The 24,971-nt window shown below is 48.6% G+C and overlaps 2 protein-coding genes across 4 annotated transcripts in view; both read right to left on the reverse strand.

Annotated features, from left to right (window-relative positions):
* Positions 1 to 61: 61 nt before the first annotated feature.
* Positions 62 to 2,293, reverse strand: LOC111074054 (UDP-glycosyltransferase UGT4). Its single transcript, XM_022366680.2, has 6 exons — positions 2,185 to 2,293; positions 1,857 to 1,958; positions 1,638 to 1,796; positions 1,115 to 1,576; positions 580 to 1,058; positions 62 to 520 (listed from the first exon to the last, which is right to left on the reverse strand). Exons 2-6 carry the CDS (start codon positions 1,954 to 1,956, stop codon positions 131 to 133), a joined length of 1,590 nt encoding a protein of 529 aa, XP_022222372.2. The 5' UTR covers positions 1,957 to 1,958; positions 2,185 to 2,293; the 3' UTR covers positions 62 to 130.
* Positions 2,294 to 3,059: 766 nt separating this feature from the next.
* The window catches only part of LOC111074032 (apoptosis-stimulating of p53 protein 1), a 35,273-nt gene continuing 13,361 nt past the window's right edge, over positions 3,060 to 24,971 (reverse strand). Inside the window, exons 1-7 of one of the 3 annotated variants that reach the window (XM_041593015.1) lie at positions 8,459 to 8,768; positions 7,885 to 8,152; positions 6,973 to 7,193; positions 6,692 to 6,912; positions 4,494 to 6,661; positions 4,228 to 4,430; positions 3,060 to 4,109 (exon numbers count right to left, since the gene is read on the reverse strand). In XM_041593015.1, coding sequence (XP_041448949.1) covers positions 4,065 to 4,109; positions 4,228 to 4,430; positions 4,494 to 6,661; positions 6,692 to 6,912; positions 6,973 to 7,193; positions 7,885 to 8,152; positions 8,459 to 8,620 — 3,288 coding nt within the window. In that variant the 5' untranslated portion in view covers positions 8,621 to 8,768 and the 3' untranslated portion in view covers positions 3,060 to 4,064. Of the gene's footprint in view, positions 4,110 to 4,227; positions 4,431 to 4,493; positions 6,913 to 6,972; positions 7,194 to 7,884; positions 8,153 to 8,458; positions 8,879 to 23,759; positions 23,821 to 24,971 lie in introns of those variants that run through there. The other 2 variants (XM_041593014.1, XM_041593016.1) reach the window with 2 other exon arrangements.

Here is a 24,971-nt window from a genome sequence, read left to right on the forward strand (position 1 = left end):
GACGATCGCTGCTCGTGCGGTAAACGAGCGGTTCAATTGATGAGAAGCGAAAAAAAAGAATAATAATTAACAGACTGCTGAAAAATTCGAGTTGTATTTTGAATGTATTAATAAGTAATAAATCAGTGGATCAGTGTGCTTTGGCTTTTCTGTGCTTCTTGTCGCTCCCCATCAGCAGGCGGATGGCCAGAAGGGCGGCCAGCACAGCGGCCAAACTAATGGCTGCCACAAAGGCCATCACGTCCAGCAGGTAGAACTGGAACCAGTTGAGATCCAGGCCGGCGGACCGCATGTGTGGTGCTCCCCTGTGACGGATGACGTACTCGATCCAGTAGACGGCGCTCTTGCGCGGCTCCTGGGGACGATCCCGGAAGATGCTCGAGACGCGACGAATGTTCTCCTTGTAGGTGACATTGTGGACCAGCTGTAGCAGGGAGTGCTCAAGAATTTCACGGGTGATGGACTGAAAGTGCAGGCTAATGGCATAGCCGCCCAGCACGGCCTTGTTCATGTTGAGATGCTGCCATCAGAGAGAAGAAAAATTAGCATTGAGTGACACTTCGTGGCCCACGAGCCTACCTGATCGCAGTAGAAGGGAATGCCCAGCATGGGTACGGCGTAGTGGACTCCTTCCTGTGTGCCAAACAGCCCACCGTGCGTGATAAACACCTTCACCTGGGGATGAGCCAAGATGTCCGCCTGTGGCAGCCATTTACGTACCATTACGTTGGGCGGCAGCTGGCGGAGGCTTTCGTCCTCGAACTTCCACAGCACTCGCTGCTTGAGGGAGCCGAATACCTGTAGGAACAGCTGCAGCATCTCCTGGGGCATGTCCTTGCTCTGGACGTTGCTGCCCAGGCTGAAGAAGATGGCCCCCTCGCTGGCCCCGTCCAAAAAGGCTTGCATGTCCGCGGGCAGGGCCTTGGGGGGATAGATGTGCATCCCGCCCACAGGCACCATGGCATCCACAGTGGGCCGGGCCGTGGTAAGCGGTGCGTGACTGTTGAGCAGCATCACAGAGATCTCTCTCTCCATCTGCCTGACCCTGGGCACCTCGCCTGCAAGCAGATATTAAATGGTTTCCCGTTTCGCTTATACTCGAGTCCACACTCACCCAGTACGGGGCCAAAGAACTCCCTTGACACGGCATCCATTTTGGGGAAGTAGCTGAGCAGGCGATCCAGGTCCTCGTAGAGCGAGGCGTACGAGTTCTTCACCCGCTCCAGGAAGCTCATTCGATCGGTGAACGGCATGAAGCCGTGCGGCACAAAGGACCAGGGCGTGATCAGGCCCATCATCTGGCTCATGTGGTTCTCGTAGCCCAGCGTGCTGGTCGTGACCACGGGTACCTTATAGATGTGCGCCAGGGCGAGGAATGCCTCCTGGTAGAACTGCTCGGCCAGCAGGAGATCGAAGACTCCTTCCGTCTGCTTGGCATGAATCAGAGCCTGAACCTTGGGCTGGCGCAGGGCGTGCTCTGTGGTCTTCAGCCCGATGATCTCCAGCATCTTCAGGAAATCATAGTTTGTCATGCGCGTCAGCTCAAACAAGTGCTGGGCTCCAAAGTTCAGCTTAACTGCGGATGGATGAAATAGATAACATGACGAGAAAATTCCTTTGTGTGAGTCTGCACTCACCATCGTGCCAGAAGTCGTAGACGGGCTCGATCAGAATCTCCGTGTAGTTGCTGCCCAGCTGCTCCTTCTGCAGCGAGAAGGCAGTTATCATGGTCACCCGGTGGCCGCTCTCAACCAGCTCCCTCATCAGGGCCGTGTGCATCATGTAATGCGATTTGCCTGCCACCCAAAATATGCACTAAATGAATAGTTATTCCTTTCGTTTTGAATCTCGCATACCTGGAAATGCATAGACTGCTAGTATCTTGGATCCCACCACATGCCTGGGCTGCGGGAGGAGAGCCAGCAGCAGCCAACAGCAGAGCAGCAAAATGTTCATCGCTTAAATTCGAATGGAAATTTTGTATATTAATTGGATGTGCAAGTCATTAAGTGGAAGGCTGTTGCAATTGTTTGTAAGGCACTAATTGTTTACTTCTGATAAGAATTCAGTAATCTTCTTTAATGTACGACTCAAAATGTGATCACTACGTAATCAGTGATGATTATAGACATTCTGTTAGACTTAGTTAATGTGTCGCGTGCTTGGACTAATTTTTAGACGAACCTGTGGAGAACTGTAGTTCGTCAGCGCTGGATGAATCGGCTATGTGAAAGTCTGAGCGAAGACTGAGTCTGAGATCCGCATCGATTGTTGTTGATGTCCCTACTGCGATTCATTAGAATACGACTGTTCTACGAAACGGGTTTCGTTCGCGTATAAGAGAGATATGCCAACGGCAATCAATTTATTTTAAATTCATGTTCTCAATTTTATCCGGGAACGTATTGTGTCTAGGGCTGGGGAGGGGAAGGCATCGCTTCCAACACACAATAATAAATCACTTGGAATAAGATGTCTATGGCTGCGTCGTTTAATATTTGGTTTCGAAATATTTGACAGACAGTCATAAGAGTCAATTAGTATTGCTATTTTTATGTGGTGTGGGTAATATACGTACGTAATAAACTCATCTGTATACTTCACAGCATCACCCAATGTTTTATATATCTTGACGAGGCATATAATTTCGTGATGCCGGGACTCCTGCTTATCGATTGGCACGCGACATATATTTTTGATGATGTTTGCAACAAAATGAGATTTTAATGCCGATCGACAGTCTGGATCCTCCAGATCCCAAGCAAGTAGGTTCTTAACCGATATGGACCTATTTGCCCGAGACATAGCGCGATTCCCATGAAGGGCATGGCCTAGAAGTATGCCACAGTTTCCCAATAAATCGAACCCCAAAAGATACTTCATCAATTTTGCCAGACATATTTTTCTCTCAGCCTGAAAGCTGTACTGTTTTTTGTGGCTTACCTTTCTCTGAAGATTGTTTGATAGTGCGCGCAGCTGCGGTGCGGTCCCCATAAAGTAAACAAAACACAGCATACATATACATACGTACTTATGTAAGCTTTCTTAATCGTTTTATTTTTAAATTTCAAACGTAGTTGCATTTCAATCTGTGTGTTTGAATTTTCCTTTTGTTAATCAATATAATATTAGTTATAATTAAGTTAAGCTAAATTAATTAGTATACATATCTATAATGCAATTACGCGACAACGAATCATTTTTATGTAATTTACATCAGCATTTAGTATTCGATAAAAATGGATTAAATTAAAATTCTTGTCTCTATACAAAAATCACATTCGATTCGTCATATACTCGTACACGTATTCGTTATCCTCCTTGTGGTTATCTAGTTTCTCTACGCTATCTGTTATCTATGCTTAAATGTTGCTCTTTTTGTGTGAACTTTGTTCAAGTCCAATTTAATGTTTAAGTACTAGCTTGATATACATATGCAATTACGCAACACTCCTTCGCCTCCTGCCCAAGGACGAAGATGAAACATGCGTGTGTGTGTGTGGCAAGAAATTTTATGAATTTCCATTTTCAATTTGAACTTTTATGGAGAAAGTTCTGGTGGCTAGCGGGCGGGCAACTATTAGTCTAGGCCTTAAATCTAACGAGCGAAGAAGGGCGGGTGGGGGCTTTAGTGAAATTTAATTTGCTTTTGTACGTATTAAGGGGGGTCGGGAGGGGGTAGGCCAAAGCCGACCTAATTGGGGCCAGTCGTCGTGATAAATACTCGTAGCCGGAGAATGGCGCTGGCATTGCAGTCGGTTGCACGTACACACATGTACCATACCATATGGGTGAGCATATGGTTGAGTGGTTGCTTGGCTCCGCCTTCTGTTTCTCCTTACTTTCCCCTTGATCTTCTCCGTATCCTTTGTGTTGCTTTTCCCAAACAAAAAAGTTAACAAAAAGAAACATGGGGAGCTGTGATAAATAATTCCCCAGCTGACTGACTCTCTGCGGTGGCACGTGCTCAGAATCCCGCCTCATCCCTAGATGTACTTGGAGATGTAGCGCTTCTGTATGAGTCGGCCAGCCTTGCGCTTCAGTATGGTGAAGCGTATTAACTGCTAATCGCCGTAGTGCGGCGACTGCGGCGGCACACGTGGGTACAACTGTGGATGGGATGGGATGGAAGCGGGAGTTTATCCGGTTAGTTGGTTACATCATTTCGGGCTAGGGAGAGGGAGAGGGAGAGGCAGGGGCAGAGGTCTTTATCAATTTTGTACTTACACCCAAGAGGTTTCGCGGCACGTATCCCTCCTCGCCAATGGCATTCCTGGCCCACCACCACTCGTTCTCCGCATCGTCGCCTTTCCGCAACACGATCAGCGGCTCGTTGACGCGGAAGGATAGCTCGTCGCCGTTCTGGGCCTCGTAGGAGAACACGGCATAGACGTCGCCATTGTGCAGGATGCCCAGCTTCTCCTGGATGCCTGTAAGGTAGAGGGAGTTACGCTTGCATCTGGGACTGGGGCCATTTGCATCCTTTTACTTACTGTACAGATACTCTGAGCAGCCATCGAAGCCCTCTTCATCCTCCTCGCACTTCTCCGCGGGCGTCTCGTGGTCGGACAGGGTCGAGGCAAACAGGCAGGCTCCGCTTTCCACCAGGAACTTGACCATCGACAGGTTGTTGCAGCTGGCCGCACAGTGCAGCGGCGTCCAGCCATCCGAGTCCTGGGCATTCACGTCGCAGCCAAACTCCACCAGAAACCTGAACAGATGAATGGGGGACGGGACAGATGAATGAAGGGAGCGGCAGGCGGCGCAGATTGAAGGTTTCCACTTACTTACGATGTCAAAGTGCCCGGCACAGATGGCATTGTGCAGCGCTGTGATTCCCTCGTCGTTGGCCGCACTGGGATTGGCCACCTGCTTCGCCGTCTTCTTCACCAGCTCCAGCTCGCCCTCGAGGCTGGCGTCCAGCAGCAGGGCCAATGGATCGAAGCTGACGCGTCGCCCCAGCTTCGGTTTGCCTCCCGTCCGCTCCTTGATGTTGCTCGTGGTGCCGGCTGCGGTGGGTGCTGGTGCCACAGGTGTCTCCTGCTCCGCCTTTGTGGGGACGACACGGTCTGGCTCATCCACGCTCGACTCACTGCTGGGTGAGTGCTGGAGCGAGGGATCGGGCGAAGATTTAGCTGATTCCGGGGGTGGTCTGGATGGCTCCGACTTCCTCTGGGACAGCAGTGGCTGTTTCGGCTGGCCGACATTGGTTCCCGTGCCCGTTTGGCTGGACTTGAGCCGCGGCTGCTCGAACAGCGGCTGCTTGCGGATGGTCAGAGGCTTGGCCTTGATGGGCAGATTGTCGTTGATGTTCAGCGACTGCAGGCCGAAGGTGGCCTGCACCTGTGCTTGTGCTTGCGCCTGCCCCTGACTCTGGGACTTGGCCACAGTCGGCGGAGGGACGGAAGTCGGGCTGGCACTTGCCTCTGCAGGGGATGACGACGACTGCTCCGTGGGCGACATCTTGCTGGGCTTGGGCGGCAGGGCTGGGCGTGGATCGGCCAACACCACATTGGGCGCCACACGGTTCACCTTTGGACTGTAGGTGATCATCTTGGGAATGGAGCTGCCACTGCCACTGGCACCGCCACTGCTGCTGCTGCCGCTCACCGAATTGGGAGCTACACTGCTGATGGGCTTGCGGGGCGGCACCGTCAGATTGGTGACCTGCACCTGAAGCGGCTTGGCGGCATTGGACACGGCCAGGGCCACCGACTTGCTGATGGCGCCAAGGGGCATGCTGTGCACCGTCAACTGCTGCTGGTTGCTGCGCTCCGATAGCGTCTCGCTGGTCACCGCAATCTCGTTCTTCTTGTGGTGCTGCTGCTGCTGCTGCTGCTGCTGGTGGTGTCCTGGATCTGCCTGGCTCTCCTTGGTGACCTGCTGGTTGAGTTTATTGATCAGCGCTGAGGCGGAGCTGGTGCTTCCGCTGCTGGAGATGCTCTTGGGTATTTTGCTGGCATTCGTGGGGGCAGGTGGGGTCACTGTGGATGCAGCTGCTTCGGCCGCAGCTTGTGCTTGAGCTGCTGCTGCAGCGGCTGCCGCTTCCCTGTCCCGCTTCTTGGGCCCCACTTCTGCATAGATATGGGTGGTGCTGTCCATGGCCTCCGTTTGGGCTTGCTTCCGCAGCTCTGCCCCCGTTTTGGCCTGAACTGCGACTGGAATTGGCACTGCAGTCAGCAGCTTTTTGGCCAGCTTCGATTCATCGCTCTCGCTGCTGGAGTTGGCGCCAGGCACTGAAACTGGAACGGGGACGGGAACGGGAACGGGCACGGAACCGGCAAAGAATCCCCCACCACTGACCTGGCCCAGTTTCATGTGGGTCAAGTCCTGAATGAGCTGATTCTGTTGGTTGGTGTTGGCCGTGGCCGCTGCATGCTTTAGCATATTGCCGCCGCTCAAATAGCTGGCGGTGCTCGTGATGGTGGACTTCTGTGGCGTGTGGATGAAGGGTTCCACGGCGGCCACATTGCCTCGGGCCCGTCCGGCGGCGGCAGCAGCCGCGGCAGCCGCCAGTTGATTGACCTGCTTCTGCAGCAGCTGCTGCTTGAGGGCTGCCACTCCGCCGTGCTTGGAGGACGGGTTCGAGACGGGCACGGGGACATGAAGTGGCTGCTGGTGTTTCTGCTGCTGCGTTGGATGCTGCTGTGGATGCTGCTGCGTATGCTGTTTCTGCTGCTGCTGTTGCTGCTGTTGCTGTTGTTGCTGTTGCAACTGTTGATGCTGCTGCTGGTGCTGTTGCATATGCTGTTGCTGCTGGTGATGAGTGTTCGCCTGCTTCTTGCGCTGGAGGCGCGTCTGCAGTTCGTAGATTCGTTGATCCACGGACCGTAGCTCCGCCTGGCGCTGCTGCAATGCCTCGCGTTGCATGTGCAGTCGTGCATCCTGTTGCAGGGACAACTGATTGCGATACTGCAGACAAATTGCAACGAAATGAGTTCTGTTTCAGCCCCAATCTCTTGCCGCACTCACCATTAACTCCCTTCGCAGTTTCTCCAGCTCACGGGATGCCTGTGGGGGCAGAGCCTGTGCGACGCCATTGCCCGTAGCGGACGTCAGCAGATTCACCGGACAGCGGCGATCCCGCCTCAGTTCCTCCAGCTGCCGTGTCAGGGCCTCCACTTTGGCGACGGCCAGGCTCAGTTCCTTCTCCTTTTCGCTGAACAGGGCCCGAATCGAGTCCAAGTCGTTGCCTGAATGGAGAGGCAAACGTTTTTTGGGTGGTTAAAGAGGTGGTCCTCGAATCAACATATCATCTCTGCAGCCCCCTGCACACGCCCCCTGCTAATCCTTAACTATTTTATAATCGCTTGCCGCCTACTGCTGCTGCTGCTGCTGCTGTCGGTCCTTGCTGTGTTGCCGTGTTATCCTTTTGGGGGCTCTGTTCGCTGTCTAAACTAATTAGAGCCACAACTGGGCGAAACCTCATTAACATAGTGCTCATGTGTGCCTTGTGTGTGTTTGTGTGGTGTGTGTGCTTGTGGGCTTTGCCAACGCCAACGGCAACATCTTCTTGGCCATGCTCAAGAGGCCCCCCGCCTCCTGCCGCCCACTGGCAATCATAAAGGACAACAAAGTGGCACACATACATAAATTAAATACCGCACACACGCAAAAGGATTGGAGTGGAGTGGCATCCAGTTGGGGCAGGGGGCGAGCATGGGCATTGGCATGCCACTAGTCAACATGGCTTTAACACATGTTAATTCAGCTGCCCCACACCGACAACCATCTGTCCTTCCCCCACCCCATCTGGCTCCGTGCTCAACTCAATTGGAATCATCGCTGAAGAGCTGACACAAGTGGACGGATGGCTGGCTGGATGGCTGGATGGATGATGTTTTACCGTTTTTCAAGGGTCGGGGCAAGTTGCAGGATACTCACTCAGGGTTACGTTGTAGGTCTTCTGCAAATCCACTTGACCCCGCAACGCACGAAGGCGTCGTAGCTTGGACTCCTGCGCCTCTACGCGCTCCCTTAGGCGTCGCAGTCGCTCGCCCTCCGCACTGGCCACGGCACTGCGCACCTCCTGGGACTTGAGGAAGCGCAGCCGCTGCTCCTTGGTGGCCAGCAGCTGGTGCTGGCTGTCGATCTGCTGCTGCTGTCTCAAGGCCATCGCCCTCAGTTCGGCTGATGTCAGCCTGCTGGGCACCTGTAATCAGAGATCAGAGATCACAGATAAGAGATGGGGACATCAGATGTGATGTGGCAAATGAAATTTTACAATTTATAATCGGCCGCAAACTTAAACACAAAGTCAAAGCAAAAGTAAAAGAAAAACTGAATGTTGTCAACGCCCATGCCCATGCCCATGCCCATGCCAATGTCCTTGTAGGCCATAAATCAAGTTATGCTTTAAGCTAATTTTCGGCTTTTTATTGGATTTGGGGCCTCCACTTCACACCACTCCACACCACTACACACTGGAGCTGTCCTTTGGTCCTTTGCGGATACTCACGTTCACGTTTGCGTTCACCATGGCGTTCATCTTGGGCTCGCAGGTCACCACCTGCGTGGGACTGGGCCAGCTCTTGCCGCTCGACCTTGGGGCGGGCATCATTGAGGCGGGCGGCATCTTGGGCAGATTCCCGGAAACGGGTCGACACACGCAGGTCAGCATTCTTGATGGGTTTTCTGTCTTGATTTTGCACCTCTTGGAGTTTTTGATTTATTGGAATTTTCGTGGCACTTTTGCCCGCTTTTTATATTTTCTTAAGTTCGTTTTTGTTTCGTTTCTCTCTGGATTTTACTTGGAAATTGCATTCACTGCAGAGTCCTGTCCTTGCACTGCACAGCAGGAGGCCAAATATGTATGGGTGTATGGGTTATTTCATTTATTGTTCAAGTAAATTTATAGCAATGGTGGACTGCCCGTACCCTCTCCTTGCTCCTCTATCACTCCCTCACTTAGTGCTTTTTCTTGGCTTCCAGCACCAGCAGCAGCAGCAGTAGCAGCAGCAGCAGCAGCTGGCGCGCAGAAGGAAGCCTCTGACTCTGTCGTTGTACACGTTAATGGATTTTCAATTCAGTGCCTGATTGAAAGCATACTTTGTACGAGAGTGTATGTATGTATTTGTGTGTGTGTGTGTCTGGGTAGTGTTTACCGAGCTCCCAGTGTGTTTTCGTTGTTGGGTTGTCATTGGCAACAGGGGCAGACCCGAACCCGTGCCGTGCCGTGCCGCACAGCGAACAGCCGTGACAATAATAGTGCTCGACATGCAATGCATGGTGGAGGAGGAGAAGTTGGCTACCAGAAGAACCCCCAGAACCAGTTAAAGTCATAGTTTGCGTGTGCTTAATCGCTGGCACTTGCCATTACATAAACCACTCGAAAGAGCAGAGAGAGAGAAATACAGTGCCAGAAACTATGGAAAGCTGATCTCTAGCCCTGCTGCTAGCCCCATTCAACAGACAATAAAGCGCCATGATGAGGACTAGCTTGGGCCTTGGCCATGGCCATGTCCAGGTCCTTGTCCATGTACGACTGTACGACTGTACGCACATTCGCGTAGCATCTATCCACTACCATGACCAACAACTCAATTGGCTTTCGGACGACCCGTCATCAACGTTCAGTGCCCGAACCATTGATGATGATGGGGATGATGTGGATGGGGGAGGGGTATGCGGTTGGCATATGGGAGAGAAAGCGAAGCCGGCAATGGATTGCCTCTGACAAAGCAGATACAATTTTTAAGCTCAAAAGCTGATCAGGGATTCGGAGGAGGAGGAAGAGTAATGCTCACGACCGCTCGCCCTCTGCCACTTTAGAATTGATTGCCACTTTTTCTGGGTCACAAAAATAACAAGCATATGTCCTCGGACAGTGCGTTGCAAGAGCATACAAAACTGCACCAAAGAAACGGAGAGCCATGAACAGTGACATCAAATAGTATCCGTTAAGGGCCCCTAAGCATGTCTCATACTTTATTTATGGCAAGTGTAAATGGCAGATCTAGCATCGTGCAGCCGCTCATCCATTCTTTCAAACTTTCCGACTTTACTTGTCAGATATTCCCTTCCAATTATTCCCTTAATCATAATATCCCTTCAAGTTCTGCACAAAACTTCTCCATAAGCTACTCAACTTTCCAGCCAACTATTTCCACAAGTTCGTACTTCGTTAATGAATTAATCTACTTGCCACTAACGATGCCATCTGTGAAAATATTTGCTCCAAAAAAAAAGTGAACTTTTCAGCTCCTGTTCGCATCAGAAAGCGAAGGAGACTGAAACTTGTCGAATGTGCATTGAGACCAGCGAAGCGGGAAAACCAAAGCCAAAACCAAACGAGGAGGAGCCGGGTGCCCTGGTGCCATGGTGCTGGAGCTATGAATGTAACCATCCAGCGATTTCAGTGCTGCGGCTGCCAGGACGTGGAGAAGGACGAGGACGAGCACCAAATTTTCGAGGAATATTTTCCAATTAACAAAGTTTGTCATAATAACTCGCTCGCTCGCTCGCTTGCGATGGAATCTTTAGCATGTAACGAGCAATGTGGTTCACTCTGCCAAACCCCCCAAAACCCTTCTGTAACCCAGGCAACACCGCACCGCCTCTTTATCCTTTCTATTTACATTTTGGCAAACATGTATGGGAGCTGACAAAGCTTAGCAGCTCCTGCAGGACCACTACCTGGAGCCACACAGAGTCCTTCTATCGGGCCGCCGTTAAAGCAATTTCAAGTATTTTCGTTGGCGCAGCTCAACACAGCAGCAACCAGCAAAATCGCAAAAAGGATAAGAGGTATGGCAATGGGTAACGAAAAGGATATTGGGTAAAAGCAGCAAGAACGCAACTATTTATGTTGCAGAAGTGTGGTGGAATGGATAGGGCTGGTAGGTGGTAGGTGGCAACCAATATAATTGTACATTGAAAGATGTCCGGGGGACGCTTAGCGCCCCTGCCATTGTACTAGTATGAATGTTGATGTTGCCTCTGGTTTTTTGTTGCTGCTGCTGCTGCTGCTGCCTCTTGTCGCGTAGCGGTGCTGTGGCGGAGCAACAAGCGTAAGTATTATTGATTTTAGCCTTCCCTTTTTTTAGTGGTTGTAAAAGGGCTGGAGTGGGTGCTGGAGGCGTTCTGGGGACATCGGACATTGCGTGCGGGCACGTTTATTGCTAATTTTTTCCTTTCCTTTTTTTTGCTGTTGTTTTTTTGTTCCACTTTGTCGGCGGCGCCTCCTTCCCTTCTCCCTTTCTTGCTTTTACTTCCTTTTCTGTTAGCCATTACTCCCGCTCTTTCCACCCCCTCTTTGCAGCTCATGCTCCATCCTGTAATGCCTCTTGGACTGTTCGCATTTTTTTTTCCAATGTCCTCGCTGCACATTTTCAAATCGATTACAAACAGGATATGCACTGCGGAAGCGTGTTTGATGGCAGTGGCTGCCACGGCCCCGATTAGAGTGGATGCATGGCGATGGCCCGTCCACTCATTCACTCACCGTCATGGCCACACATCCTGTTTCTGATCCTGTCACGGATTGGATTGCCCTGCGCCGCCTTAGCCATCGCCTTTTGTGGCCATTTTGTATTTTAATTAATTCCTGAAAGTTTTGCCTACCAGAATGTCCGCAACTTTGGCAATTTGTGTGCAGCGATGAGAGACGAGTGGGGACAGAGCACAGGATGATGGCGACAACGGTACAAGGACACACCTGCACACAGGACACACATTTCTATACACTTTCTATTGGACCACACACACATACATATACATATATACATATACATTTGTATGCACATATGTACATATACCCATATGATGGTAAGTGCGGAAAGGATCCTTCTGCTTTTGCTGGCCGAAAATCAAGACCCTCACTTTCGTGATATAGTTACTAGAGCAGACATTAGTGGCACTCTCTGTGGGTCCTGCCACACACCACATACCAGTTCCACTTGCTGCTGCTTGCTGCTGCTTCCGTCAAACGGTTTGTTCCAAGTGGTTTCAGTTGCGAGTGGCTTTTGGCTTTGCAAAAAGTTTTGCACCACTCATGTCAGGACAGCAGCAGGTTTCGTCCAGGCGGAGGAGGAGGAGGAGCAGCTTCTGAGGGCCAAGGGTCTCAACAACAAACTGCGGCTCAAGTCGTAGCTCACGCGAGGCTACACTTCTCATTCTGCCTCTTATTTTCTGGTGACGCCTCTGCTGATTTGGGTGTGGGTGTGGGGGGAAATATTTTGACGCTCTGCTGATGTCCGGCAGAATGATGTCTGCATGTCCGGATACTGCGGTGGGCTTGTGCTGCTGTTGCTGCGGTTGCGGTTCCCTGTCTTTCGGTTCGTTTTTGGGTCTTTGGTTTCCAGGAAGGAAAGGCAGAAGGCACCACCACCCACCAGCCACCCATACAGCAGCCACACGCACTGTAATACCCATTGACCCTCATTGAGAAGGAGCAAAAAAAAAAGGCAAGAGCGGGGAACGGGCAGGGAAAGCCAGATTCCGTGTCGAGTTGTTTTTTTTTTTCTTTTTTTGTATATTCCTCCCATTTCGTGGCAAATGCTTAACACTCAACAAAGTTGAGAGTTGAAGCAATTTTCCGCAAGGGTAATTAAAGCAGTGGGAGAGTGGAATGGCAGGGGCGATTCGGCGCGGGCTGTGGCAGGGGCTGAGGGGAGTCCTTTACACGTGAGCAGACTCTCCGCTCTGACCTGTTTCAAATGGCCGAGAAATTCTACGAAATCCGCACAAAGCGTACGTTCAATGTCGGGCAATTGAATACGAAATCGAGAGGAGTATTCGAACAGGGGATACCCCTCAAATAGAGGAGGTATGATGTGCAAAAGTAAGAAACAAGATGGGAACACAAGAAAAAAAATCATATAAACATGTACCACAATGTCCTGTGCAGAAACCAGAACCATATATCAGAGAGCAAATTAGAGAATATCCAAACAATTAATGGATATCCCCCAATCTCCCTTCTCTCTTCTCGCTTCCTTCCTGTCTCAGAAAATGTTGCAAAATACACAATTTCCATAGAATTAAAAAAGAATGCAGCAAAATTGCAATGATTTTTCGGTAAAGCATAAATTATTCGTACTTTTTGCTGCCCCATTCAACGGACATACATACATATGTACATATGAATGGTATGCATGGGAACCCTCCTCCGCGCAATGAAATATTCAAAAATTCGATTGAATTAACATCGACAAATCCCATTGGCACCGCATCCGCGGAACCTGAAAGCCTCGTCCGCCATGCCTAATAAATAAAATCAGCTTATTGGCATTGCAAATATTTTGCGTTAATTAAGTGAAACACTGAAAAAATGGTACTCAAAAAACTGGAGCGATATGTGGCAAGGACAATGGCAGTATGTGGGCTGGTAGCAGGTTACAGGTGGTAGGTGGGCTGATGGATAAGTAGATAAATGGAGAATTCTATTAAAGTGGAGACTGTCGCTTTTAATGCACCTCACTGTCTGGCAAACTTAATTGTATTTGCAAATTTAATTTGAAATTTAATTTTAATTCTTTATTGAATGCCATCCACACCTCATCCCGTTTCATGGCAGGCTCATCCCTGCCTTAATAATTGCTGATGAAAAAATCATAAAATAAATAAATAAAAAGCCAAATTAAAACATCAAATTTACACGGTGCACGGGCGCTCTCTTTTTTCGCTCTCCTCTTGAATTGATTTAATGCAGGCATAACAGTAAAAAACAAGCACAATAAAAGAATAAATAAATAAAAGATGGCAGTGAAGTGATGGTTGAGGGGGGGTGGGTATTAAGAGAGAAGGAAGCCCACTAAGAGAGAGAGAGAGAGAGATGGTGATTCCAAGGGGTGGGGCGGGCGGCACTTGTGTCCGTGTGAGCATTAAAAATGTACGCTCATTTTTTAAGCGCAGATTATGGTCGGTATGGTCAGCGCAATGCCACCATGCCCCCATGGCCCCATGGCACAACCAACCCATCCATCCATCCATCCTTCTTTCTCTCCCTTCTCGTCGCTGCGCAAATTGTGGCAATAATTCAGAGAATTTTATTTAAATTTTCACCGTAACAAACAAAGTAATTTCCCTTGCAAAAAGTAACCAGGGGCAACGCTCGATTGTCTGAAGGTCCTGCAGTCGTGTAGTCCTTTGACCGGGTGGCAAATAATAGTTCAATTTCTCAGGGCATTCATTATTCAGTGACACACAGCCCCGCCCCGCGTTCTGGACATAGTTTGCGTCCTTCCTTCGTGCCCCTCTCGCACCCCGTCTGGAAGACGAGGACGGGACGGCCTATTAGCCTGCATATTTAAGTGACGGCCAGGCTGTGCTCCGTTCCTGCCATTGAAATGACTTTTAAAACTTTTTACTCTTGTAATTATTATAAATAAATGAAACGCAATTTGGTGGCAGTCCGCAGTCCCCTGCCCGACTCTCTTTCTTTCTATCTCTGTCTGCTACAACATTTGCTTAGCTGCCACACTTGCCGCACCACCTCTCCCTCCCACTCTTTTCATTTCTGTTGCTCAAATGTCCTTCAAGTGTACAAGTGTGTGTGTGTGTGTGTGTGTGTTTGTGGGATTGTATCTGTGTCCTGTTTGTGTCTGTTTATTATTAACTTGAATGACGACCCACAAAATTTTGTTCATTTCCAGAGCTGTCCGATGGTTAAGAGACACGAGCGGGGGCTGTCCAGAGAAAGGCAAGAGATTGGAATCCTTTCTACAGCAGCAGCAGCCAGCAGCCAGCAGCAGCAGCAAAACAGCGGTCAACAAGCAGACACATGTGTGTGCCACACACATCATCTCCCACTCTTACTCCCCTCTCTCTCTCTCCCCCGATCCCCAGCAATTATTCAAATGTCCCTCATCAGATGTTGACATTTATGTGCCTCAAAGCTAAATAATACGAGTATGCAATAATATTAATATTTCTGTATGGTTTTTATCGTATTTTATTTATTGGTTGGCAGAGTATGAGAGAGTGTGGGGGGGGAGGCCCGAGAGTGGGCGTAGTGAGGAGGGGGCATAACGAGCCAAACAGATTTTCATTTTGCATAAATTAAACAAAATTTAATGCTCTAGTGATTCTGCATATCCCTTACTCGTTCACTCTCTCTCTCTCTCTCTCTATCTCTCTTTTAAGTCTCTCTCTCTTTTTGGTTTATCTTCTTTTTAGTTAATGAAATTGAAAAGTTTTAAATTTGCCATCTATCTGCAGGAGACGGGCTTTGATGACTTTTCATTAAATTACGCTTTTCCGCATTCAGTTCCACTGACAAACATAGAAACTGAGAAGGAGATAGAGAGATAGACAGATAGAGATAGAAAGAGAGAGATAGATAGAGAGAGTGAGAGAGGGGGGTAGTGTGGAGTAAGTGATGCTACAAAGATGAGCGGAAATAAAGTTATAAAAGCTAAATTTTCTATTTTCCATTTCCGTCCACTTCTGTTTTGCAGCAGCAGCAACTTCCCTTCGAGGGAATCGTTGCAGCAGCAAGAAACCGTAATTTGTGGCAACTATTTCTTAGATTCCCATGGCATTGAACTGGGGGGTTGGGGTGGTCTTACTTGACGCTCGGGGAATGCCAATTACTTGGCAAATCTGCCCTCCATAGACCACACTCTAATTGTCTCTGTCTGTGCCTCCCGCCTCTCTGTGTTTGGGGCTGGGGAGCGTGTGACAATCAAAACTATTTGTGTAATATACATACATATACATATGTACATCGAAGTAAATCTATGTTGTGTGTGTGTGTGGCCCCCCCAACAATCAGGGAACATGATATGCCACCGCATAACACACAACACACACAGCATCGTGGATGGTGTTGCTCTGTTGTTCTAAACGTTTTCATTGGAACCACAATTGGAACCACATTCCATCGAACATCAAACACAGCTGCAGGGGAGGGGGACGGGGGAGCAGGAGATGGCAGAGATAGGGACTGACAGGCAGGGGGTGTGGGTATGGGTGTGGGTGGGTTTGATATTGAACTCTTTTTAGCTGCGTTGCCCTCGAGGCAGCATTTGGTAGCAACATCAGGGCAACATTGACTGTAATTTGAAATCAATCAATAACTAAGAGGAGGCATGCCACACCAACAAACAGTACGCGTAGCAGGAGATGACCCGCAGGCCCGCATCTAGCCAATCCGCTCCTGCTTCCCTGCTGCCCCCGCCACTCTTCTGACTGCTTAATACTTATTTAATCAAGTTAATGTAGTTAAATCAGCTTAAGCAAATATTCCCCAGCTCCCGAAGCAGCTGCTGTGTGGAGGTGGCTGCTGCTGCTGCTGCTGTCGAACACAATGGGCCAAGATAAAGCCTTGGGGCACCCTCTTCTTCTATGCAAACTACTTTCCTACACATAGCCACACACTTCTACACTTATATAACTAATACAGATAAAAAGGGCATTCATTACAAAAGACCAAAGCGAGAAAAGTTTTTCATCGACGAGAGCATCAGAGATTTGCGACATCAGCGCACAAGGATCGCAAGAAGAGGTGGCCGAGAGGGGGCTGGGGTGGTTGAGAAGGTCAGTGGAGAGCCTGGCATTGGCTCACCGACCACACACACACAGGCTGGAAGTCATTAATATTAAGTAATCGTGAAGGATAGGATAGCTGCTCTCTCTCTCTCTCTCTCTCTCTCTGGTGTATAATACGTACTGATGCCGCACCTCAGTGTCCACTACTTCCCACTGCCACTCCGACCCCATCGCTGGAAGACAACCTGTGTGCCATTTGCCATTGAAGTTCGTGAACCCCGCCGCCTGCTGCCCATTGACCAAGAGTTAACCATGAGTGTTGACTGAGGTCGTAAATTCCCACGCTCCCCATGCAGCTCCACTCCTCCCACTCTCAGCACAGAACAGTTATGAAGTGCCATTGGGGGACACTAGAGCGTGGCTGGGCCGTGACTGCACGCCCCCTTTCAATGTCTCACAATGGACAGATTAGCAAAGAGGGCTCGGAGCAGAGCAAATGGACTTCTGGCCGCCAGAAGGAGAGCCAACAGCAACAGCAACAGATCCCAGCGGCAAAGGGAGACCAGCCACAACGTAGGCTTGGAAAAGTAATCCCAAAGAATGCACAGTGGGGGCAAATGAGGCGCCCATTAATGGTGCATGATGGAAATCTGTGGTCCAGCAATGGGATTTCACGATTGGACAAGTTCGTGGACAAAGGATAAGATCTGTAATTCAATCAGGCAAGGGAAAAACAAATGGATATAGCAATTGGAGTATGATAAGTGGATAATAATGCCATATGGATACGAGAATGGTTGCAATGTAGAAGAGAAACATGCAAGTGCTGGGAATACCATTTGAAAGTGGACGCCATTCATGATAGATTCATCTAAGAAATTCACACTAATCGAGAGGGAACCATCTAAAATATATTACGATGGCATAACAAATCGATTAGTGGAATCCAGCGCGATCCAGAATCATCTTTTCTCTCTGCCTTTGCACATTCTGGACACTTCTTGGGGCCATCCGCATAAAGCAAAAGTTTTCCGTCTCAACGCCGGACGACCCTTCTGGGAAATTTACCTGCGCTCCTAATAGGCTTTTCTTATGTGTATGGAGCCGCCCACAAAAAATGGGTTGAATTTACGACCATAAGATAATGTTGTGCCCCAAAAAGAAAAAAAAGAAAATAGGTGGAAGGGTGAAGGGTGAAGGAAGAAGCCCCTTGTAAATCCAGCGAATGTGGCAGGCATTTAGCCTAATTTCTGGCGCCTTACTCACACTCGAAGGTAGGTCGTCTGTGCCCCATGCCTCATGCCCCATGCCACTCTACCATTCACTCTTGTATATCCCTTGACCGAAATGCAAATTAAATCAGCTTTTCGGGGGTTCACATTCCTAGAAGCTTTAATTGCACATTAAGCTTAATTAACAAATTCATGGGTGGAGAGACGTGGTCGCCAATGGCCCGTGCTGGATAGGATGTGTTGTGTTGTGTTGGCCATGGCCAAGAGGAGGAGCATGAAGATGATGATAATGGCCAGCACGAACTCCGCAAACTTTGGGTTGCTCCCTTTCTGAAGGGCGGAAGGGTGCAGGCGGAGCTGTAACAGTTTTTACACATTTGATTAAAATGTTGTCCTGCTTCGGTCTCTTTCTCTCTCTCTCTTTCTCAGCTCTGTTCTTTTTTGTGGCACTTGTGGCAGTGTAAATCGAGTTTGTGGCAGCTTAGGGCAACTTTAGCTGGACACTTGGACACACGGATGTTGCACACTTTACAAATTAAAACGCCACAAACTATTTGTGATAGTAAGAGGCTGTGCGGGTTGAGGCGTTAAGGGGAGGCTGGGGCCTCTGTCATCTTCATTAAAAATGTGCCACAGAGTCACAAATGGGATTAAGCCAAACAGAATCATAATTCAATGGGGCAGGGATCCACACAGAAATAGAGAGGGGCAGTGGGAGAGCGGTTGCAGTTGCAGAACTACGTGAACTACTTCATCCGCAGCCCATCACCCTCCTCCACCACCTCTCCGCTTTACTCCTAGCAAACAAAAGCCGCCTGGCCTTGGCTTTATCCACTAATGCCTCCCCTCCCCCGACGAGGCAAAGAAAGCGTCTAGAGGGGGCGTGCAACGGGGCGTATGAGCGTTAAATAAGTATCTGCGGCTAGGCGGCGCTCATTAAGCGAATTCAGGGCAGACAGGAATGAGAGGGGGTTATGGGATGGTTGGTTGTATGGCCACTGCTGGGAGCAGTCACCTTTTTTCCGACGGTAGGCGATAGACGTCACTTGAGGCTGAGGTTGCAAGATGCAACAAATCCGCACAAATTGCACAAATCGCCCTGTGAGATCAGAGCAGAAGGGTGGTAGAGTGGGAGAGAGGGGGCTGCTGTCGTCGTCATGCGACGTTATTGATTTAAATGTCATAGACACCCAAAAGTAGAACACAGAGTGAGAGAAAGAGAAAAGCGACACGGAGAAAGAGACACATCGAAACACGTCAAGTGGCACATCCGAAAGATACTTTGAATGCTTTTTGAGATAGCCCGCAGCGGAAGCTAAAAGCCAAGAAAAACAAACACGATCCCTCCCAACACACACACACACACACACACACACACCTGTGCCCCGCCCCGCCCCGCCCGCTCTTGTCACCACCCGCAAAGGTGCGTCCGTGTGTGTTTGGGTCTTGTCTCACATTAATGTCTCTCTGCGTGTAGTTGTGTTTGTGTAATATGCCACACACGTAGACAACTATTAACTAAAACAGACAGACACACACATATTAGGCGCTACTGATGGCACGAGCCGCCACACTCTTTGGGGGCCATGGAGTGCTGATTGGGAGAGTGGGCGAGGGGGTACACAGTGCTCCCTTGTCATTTGTAACAGATGCGGGGGCCAGCCACACAATTGACTTCGCCAGTTACCCAGCTCTCTGCGCCCCTGCTGCCCTGCGCCACACCCACGACAAGTAATTGGAGAAACAGTCAGCGGGTATGGTTGCCGGCTGTCACCCGAATAAAAAAAAAACCGCCAAATGTTGAACGTTCAAGGGTCCCCGCATCTGATCTGATCTCTCTCTCATTCCAGTATCGCTCCCTCTTGTCTCTTCCCTTTTTTTTTTGTGTCGTAATTGCGGCCACAGATAAGCGCTTTATTACCGATTCACTGGCTTTTATCGCATTTTAATAACTCACGATACAAAAATGCGCCAAAATACGAGGGAGGCCTCAAAAACACAGACGACACGACCAGACCACGTTGCCGCCGTTACGTTACGTTACGTTAAGTCACGCGCTACGTTTGCGTTGCGTTGCGTTGCTTTTACCGGAAACTGTCGAACTGCCGCGTCCGCCAGCCAATGCACAACTGAAATGGAAACCGAAAAGCAGCAGCAGTGGCAGTGGCAGCCGTGGCAAAATTGTCAGCAGCAACACCAAAGAACGCAGAGCCAGAAGGCAGAATTGCCGCTGCTTTCAATGGCCAAAACGAACGAACCAAACCAGCGCTAACGAAGTTCGTTAGGCAGCAAACGAAGCCGGAGCCGAAGCCAAAGGACGAAGGGAAACAATGAAATAACGAAGGCAAAACCGAAGCAATGCAGCTGTCGTGTGTGGGTGGTGGGTGTCTTGTCGTGCCTTTTGCACGACTTGCATGCCCACCATACGGAAGTCTGCATGCTTGTGCCCCCCCCTCCCCACCCACTAAAATGTAAGGACAAGTAATGCACGCGGCGTGCCTCTGCCTAAAGTGTGTGCGTGAGGAGTAGAATGCAACTGAATATCTCTCGGCTATTATTATCAGGCCCATAACGATATCAGAATTACAATGTACACACACACATACATATTTATATTTAAGATGCTTTTGCTGCTAAAGCTCTCAAAATTGAAATTTAATTAATTCCTAATTGGATTTTAGTCAATAGTCTCTCCAATTTCATTGCATATCCTTGAGAGTTTCCTCTCTTTTGTTTTGGGGCTATACCCTTGACTTTTGGCGACACAACTTGAGGCCTTCGAACCCCACTGTGCACTGTGCACTGTGCACTGTGCCATGGCATCGCATCGCATTGCCATGGTTTGACTTGTCATTCGGCTGCGCAAATTAGCTGCCATAATACTTCATCCATCCATCCATCCCCTTTCACGCCCAAGCCGGGGTTAGCCTGTCTTTTTTTCTCTCATTATGCGTGGGGAAGTGGGTGTGTTAGCTAGTTTCGGCCAAGTCCTGTCCTGTATGTGTGCGTGGGTGCGTGTGCAGCAAATCATTGCCGACTTTTGTGCGCAAATATTTACGACAACTGGCAGCTGCTGCTCCTGCTGGTGGTTGCTGCTGCTCAGCGTCCTCCCCCATCCAATGAGTGGACCAAGAGACAAAAGCACACAACAAAAACTTCTAACAACGACAACAACCTGTCACGCCAGCTGAGGTACGGGCATGGTTACGGCTACGGGCACGGGCACGGGCACGGGCACGGGCGCAGGCATTCATACATGGAGGGCGCCTCCTAACAATGTGTACCCTCCTGCAGAGAGAGGAGACAATGTCACAGGCAGCAAGCAGCGGGCAGGTCAGCAGGAGCTCCACATGAGCTGACACTGGCAGTTAAACAGAGGACCACGGACAACGGCCCACGGGCTCCTCCGTAATGGCCTCTAAACAAAAGGCGTGTTTGGTTTTTTTTTTTCGGCCAAGAGCGTGCAAGTACGTGTTTTTGCTGGTGTGAGTGTGTGTGTGTGTGTGTGTGTTGGGAACATTTGTCTTTTTGCAAATTAATTTATAAAAGCAATTGACATTGAGCCGAAATGTAAATATGCCACTGAGAATGGCAATGGCATATGCTGCTCCTACTCCGCCACTACGGCTCTACCTCTGTCCCCTGTCTTGCATTAAAAATTCAAGTCCCACTCGGAGTCGCATCTGTGTGCGTGATGCTCCCTGGGTGGGTTCACCCTTCTCACTTTATCTCTGTGTGTATGTTTGTCTTTTGCCCCTGGCCCCCATGGCCTGGCGTCGCCTGGCATTTAACTGTACGAGTATGTCCCTCCAGCAGCAACAGCAGCAGCAACAAAATGTTGAGAAATGCCAAGCTGACGTTGCACTTAAGAAAATGGGCCAACACAAATATTGCTGAAGGTTGGGATATCCTGCGGCTGTTCGTCCCTCGTCTACGGAGTAAGCCACGCCATTTCCAATGCATGCATTGGATGTACATACATACATACATATGTATGTACATGGGTACATTCGTCTAGTAATTGGCCATATACGATATGAGCCGCCCCGCAGCAGTAGACAACGTTTACCATATTGGCCAAAAGGGAGATGTATGTTGGCTTCAATTCAATAATTGATTAAATTGTGTAATTGTGGGGAAATGGATGGAAATGGATGGAAATGGAGTAATGGTTAGATCATGAAGATGCATCTATCAAAGGTGTTGCCACTGAATTAAGCTTCTGCTGCGGAGAGATAGGGAGTTTCTAGCTCAGAGCTGTCCACTGTAAATTGATAATTACTATAATTGAATAAAGAATTCCCCCAAAATGGATACTCTGCTCTGGAAAGAGAAGCAATTACCCCCGTAGTCTCTGCTGTGGTATGTTTTCCGCAGATATACAAAAGACAGAAAGAGACAGAAAGAGACACACACACACACACTTTCTGCCCAACAAGATTTATCCACAAATTTTGATAATCTACCAAAGAAAACATCCAGCACCCCCTTCAAAAAAAGGTCAATTCCACCCCCCCACAAATATTTTCAAAGAGAGAGAAAGAAAAAGGAATTCTTAATTCCATTCCGCTTTAAACTTTCCTAAACGGTTATTAACTTTACAATGTGTTTGCCTTCCTCCCGCCTCCTGCCTCCTGCTTCTGTGTCGTGTGTCGTGTGTCCTGTCCCGCCGCAGAAAGTAATGGTTAGAAGAGAGCAACTTTATTACTGAAATACAGTCATAGCCATTCGTATGTTTACACCACAAAAATGTTATGGCACAGATGGTGGAAGGGTGCGGGGCGTTCGAGGCATGCTACAAAGTGGCAAAAACAACAACGTTGCCGTTGACTTACAAACTGATTTGCAATTTTATAAAGAGCTTGGCTTGCACACAAAGGACATGAATGGTAAAGCAGGCTGGGAAGGGGAAGGGGAAGGGGGAGGGACAGTGGCATGCACCAAAAGCAACGACAAAACGAAACAAAAGCCAAACAAAACTTTTTTTGTTCAGGATATCCTCTGCTCATCATCGGCGGCCAAAACTGCTGACTGACTTGACTTGGCTGTGAAGTTTTTTGTTTTTTTTTTGGGGACAAGGCCTATTTTTGTCACTCGCTCTTCCTCTCTCTGTCTCTCTGTCTCCCTCGAACTGACTCTTTGGGTGACCTTTTTTGGCCAAGCAAAAACTGTAAAACTCATTTACATAACAATTACCGCTTGACATGGCGATGCTCTGACAAGCACTCGACTTCCTTTGGACCTTCTCCTTCGTCCACACCAAACCACTCCCAACCAAACACCAGCCCCTCCCCTGTCCGCTAACTGAAAGCAAAACTCCACTTTTGGGGCACTACTTTGAAGTCCCTACCCTCACCATCACCCTCACCGTACACTTAACACCCAACTATTGTTTGTCGTTGCTTTGGAGATCCCTCACATGTCCCTCCCCTTCAGTCTGTCAGTGTTCCCTCTCTTATTATTTCTGTCTGTCTCTATTCCATCTCTTTCTTTCTGTCTCTGTTCCCCGCCTTATTATTTCTCTCTGTCTGTCTGTCTCTATTCGCTCTCTTTCTTTCTGTCTCTGTTCGCTATCTTTCTCCTATCGTCTATTTCTTCTCTCTACTTCTCTTTGGTGACGCCACCTGCCGCCACTTGCGGGACTGACATTTTATTTAGATGGCTTTGCATTTCCAACTTTTTCACACTAACTCTCTTCCCCGCTCTCTCCCTCTTAGTCTCTCTTTCTCTCATTTTAACAAGCGCCAACTGCGTGCAACTACTCTTGCAACACTGGCCCCACCAGTAGACCCTATTCCGCTCCCCCACGGTAGCCCCATACCATCCCATGGCCCACCACTTTACTTTCATTATGTGTCCGTTGCATTGGGGTAGCTTATTCGCACATATTCTCCCCTCGACTCGTACTCCTGGACTCGAATGTTGGCAATGCTGTTCCGGTAGATTATGTGACAGTTCAGATGGGATTCAGAGGTGGATATGGCTTGTAGGTCTGCACAGATATATGTACATGGGGCTCGAGTAGGTCTGTTTGTGTGTCTCTTGATTCTTCCTTAATCTACGAGAAGGATGGCACTGATTAGCCAAAGCACTTACAATTTCATCCAAAGTGTTCGTCGGCTCCTTCATACCATGACGTTAGAGACTCTCATCCAATCTGTGGAGAAAGAAGGCAAACAAATGTAGAGAGAAGGCGGCAATCAGCAAACAGAACAAACAAATAATCATTAGATATAGATATGCAGCAGAGGCAGCAGGTGCACAGCCCTTCCACCTCCACCATCTGTGTGTGTGTGTGTGTGTTTAGCAAAGAAAAAATTATAATATTGTATTTTCAACAATTTTTTGTATGGCTTCCTTCTGGATTTGGTTTATTCCCTTTAGATACCCTTTCAAGTGTAGAGGTAGTATAATCCATATTCTCTATACGCCATCTATTCTATATTTAGCTTTATTTCTGCATTTACCAATATTCAGGAAGTTTTAATCCTATTATATCTTTTCTTAACAGAAAGCCTTTCAATGTCTTCCTACCACATATCCAATATTGCTATAAGAATGAGTTTCAATTTAGTATAATATATTCTTTAAGCATAGTGTATGACAATAGTCGCTCCTCGGTGGAATCATTCTATAGAATTGGACCCAAAGGAAGTGTGGCGATGCTTGTGGTCGGAACTGTGTCTCTCTCTCCGTCTCTTACTGTGTCTGTGTGTGTGAGTGTGGGGCTGCTAACAATGCTAACCCACTGGGGTCCCCCTGTCCCCAGCCTCTCCACCTCCTTACACACACAACAGAAGACTCCACATGTGTGTGTCACATACAAAAGGCAGCCTTATCAATTTCAAGCATTTTTGCCGTAAAAATATTAACAAAATAAACGAAAATTATTTGCCCTTACTTTAGGAAATGAAATGAGAAATTCTGGGAGACATTTTCAATGGTCCCCTTATTTTGTGGATACCCCCTCTATGGGGGGTAGCTATCCCCTAAACGGAGGCAGAAATACACTCTTTTTATTTGACTTATTTAGTTCAACAAAGAGAGAGGGCGAGAGAGAGCCGAGGAGTTCATTATTATTAAAATGAGTCCACACACACAGTGGGAACAGTGGCAGTGGCAGGCAGTATCTTTTGCCAGTCCCTATATCATTTGCATTTTCCACCCTGCCACCCACTTCCTAGACATTTGGTGTGCTGCTCTTCTGCTTTTTTAAGTTGATTGCCACATAAATTTCATGTAATCTAATTAAATTTGAATTGTCGTCGTCTTCGACGTTGTTTTAGCTCCCCGCCCACTCTGCCAATA

Source organism: Drosophila obscura, unplaced genomic scaffold, assembly GCF_018151105.1.
Source record: "Drosophila obscura isolate BZ-5 IFL unplaced genomic scaffold, ASM1815110v1 contig_186, whole genome shotgun sequence".
In the NCBI taxonomy this organism is placed as follows: domain Eukaryota; kingdom Metazoa; phylum Arthropoda; class Insecta; order Diptera; family Drosophilidae; genus Drosophila; species Drosophila obscura.

Bases quoted from the DNA above. Each gene is read 5' to 3' on its own strand.
- LOC111074054 (XM_022366680.2), bottom strand. From the start codon at position 1,956: ATGAACATTTTGCTGCTCTGCTGTTGGCTGCTGCTGGCTCTCCTCCCG. The intron at 1,059-1,114 runs GTGAGTGTGGAC...ATCTGCTTGCAG, and splicing joins GTTCTTTGGCCCCGTACTGG to GCGAGGTGCCCAGGGTCAGG. The intron at 521-579 runs GTAGGCTCGTGG...CTCTGATGGCAG, and splicing joins TTCCCTTCTACTGCGATCAG to CATCTCAACATGAACAAGGC.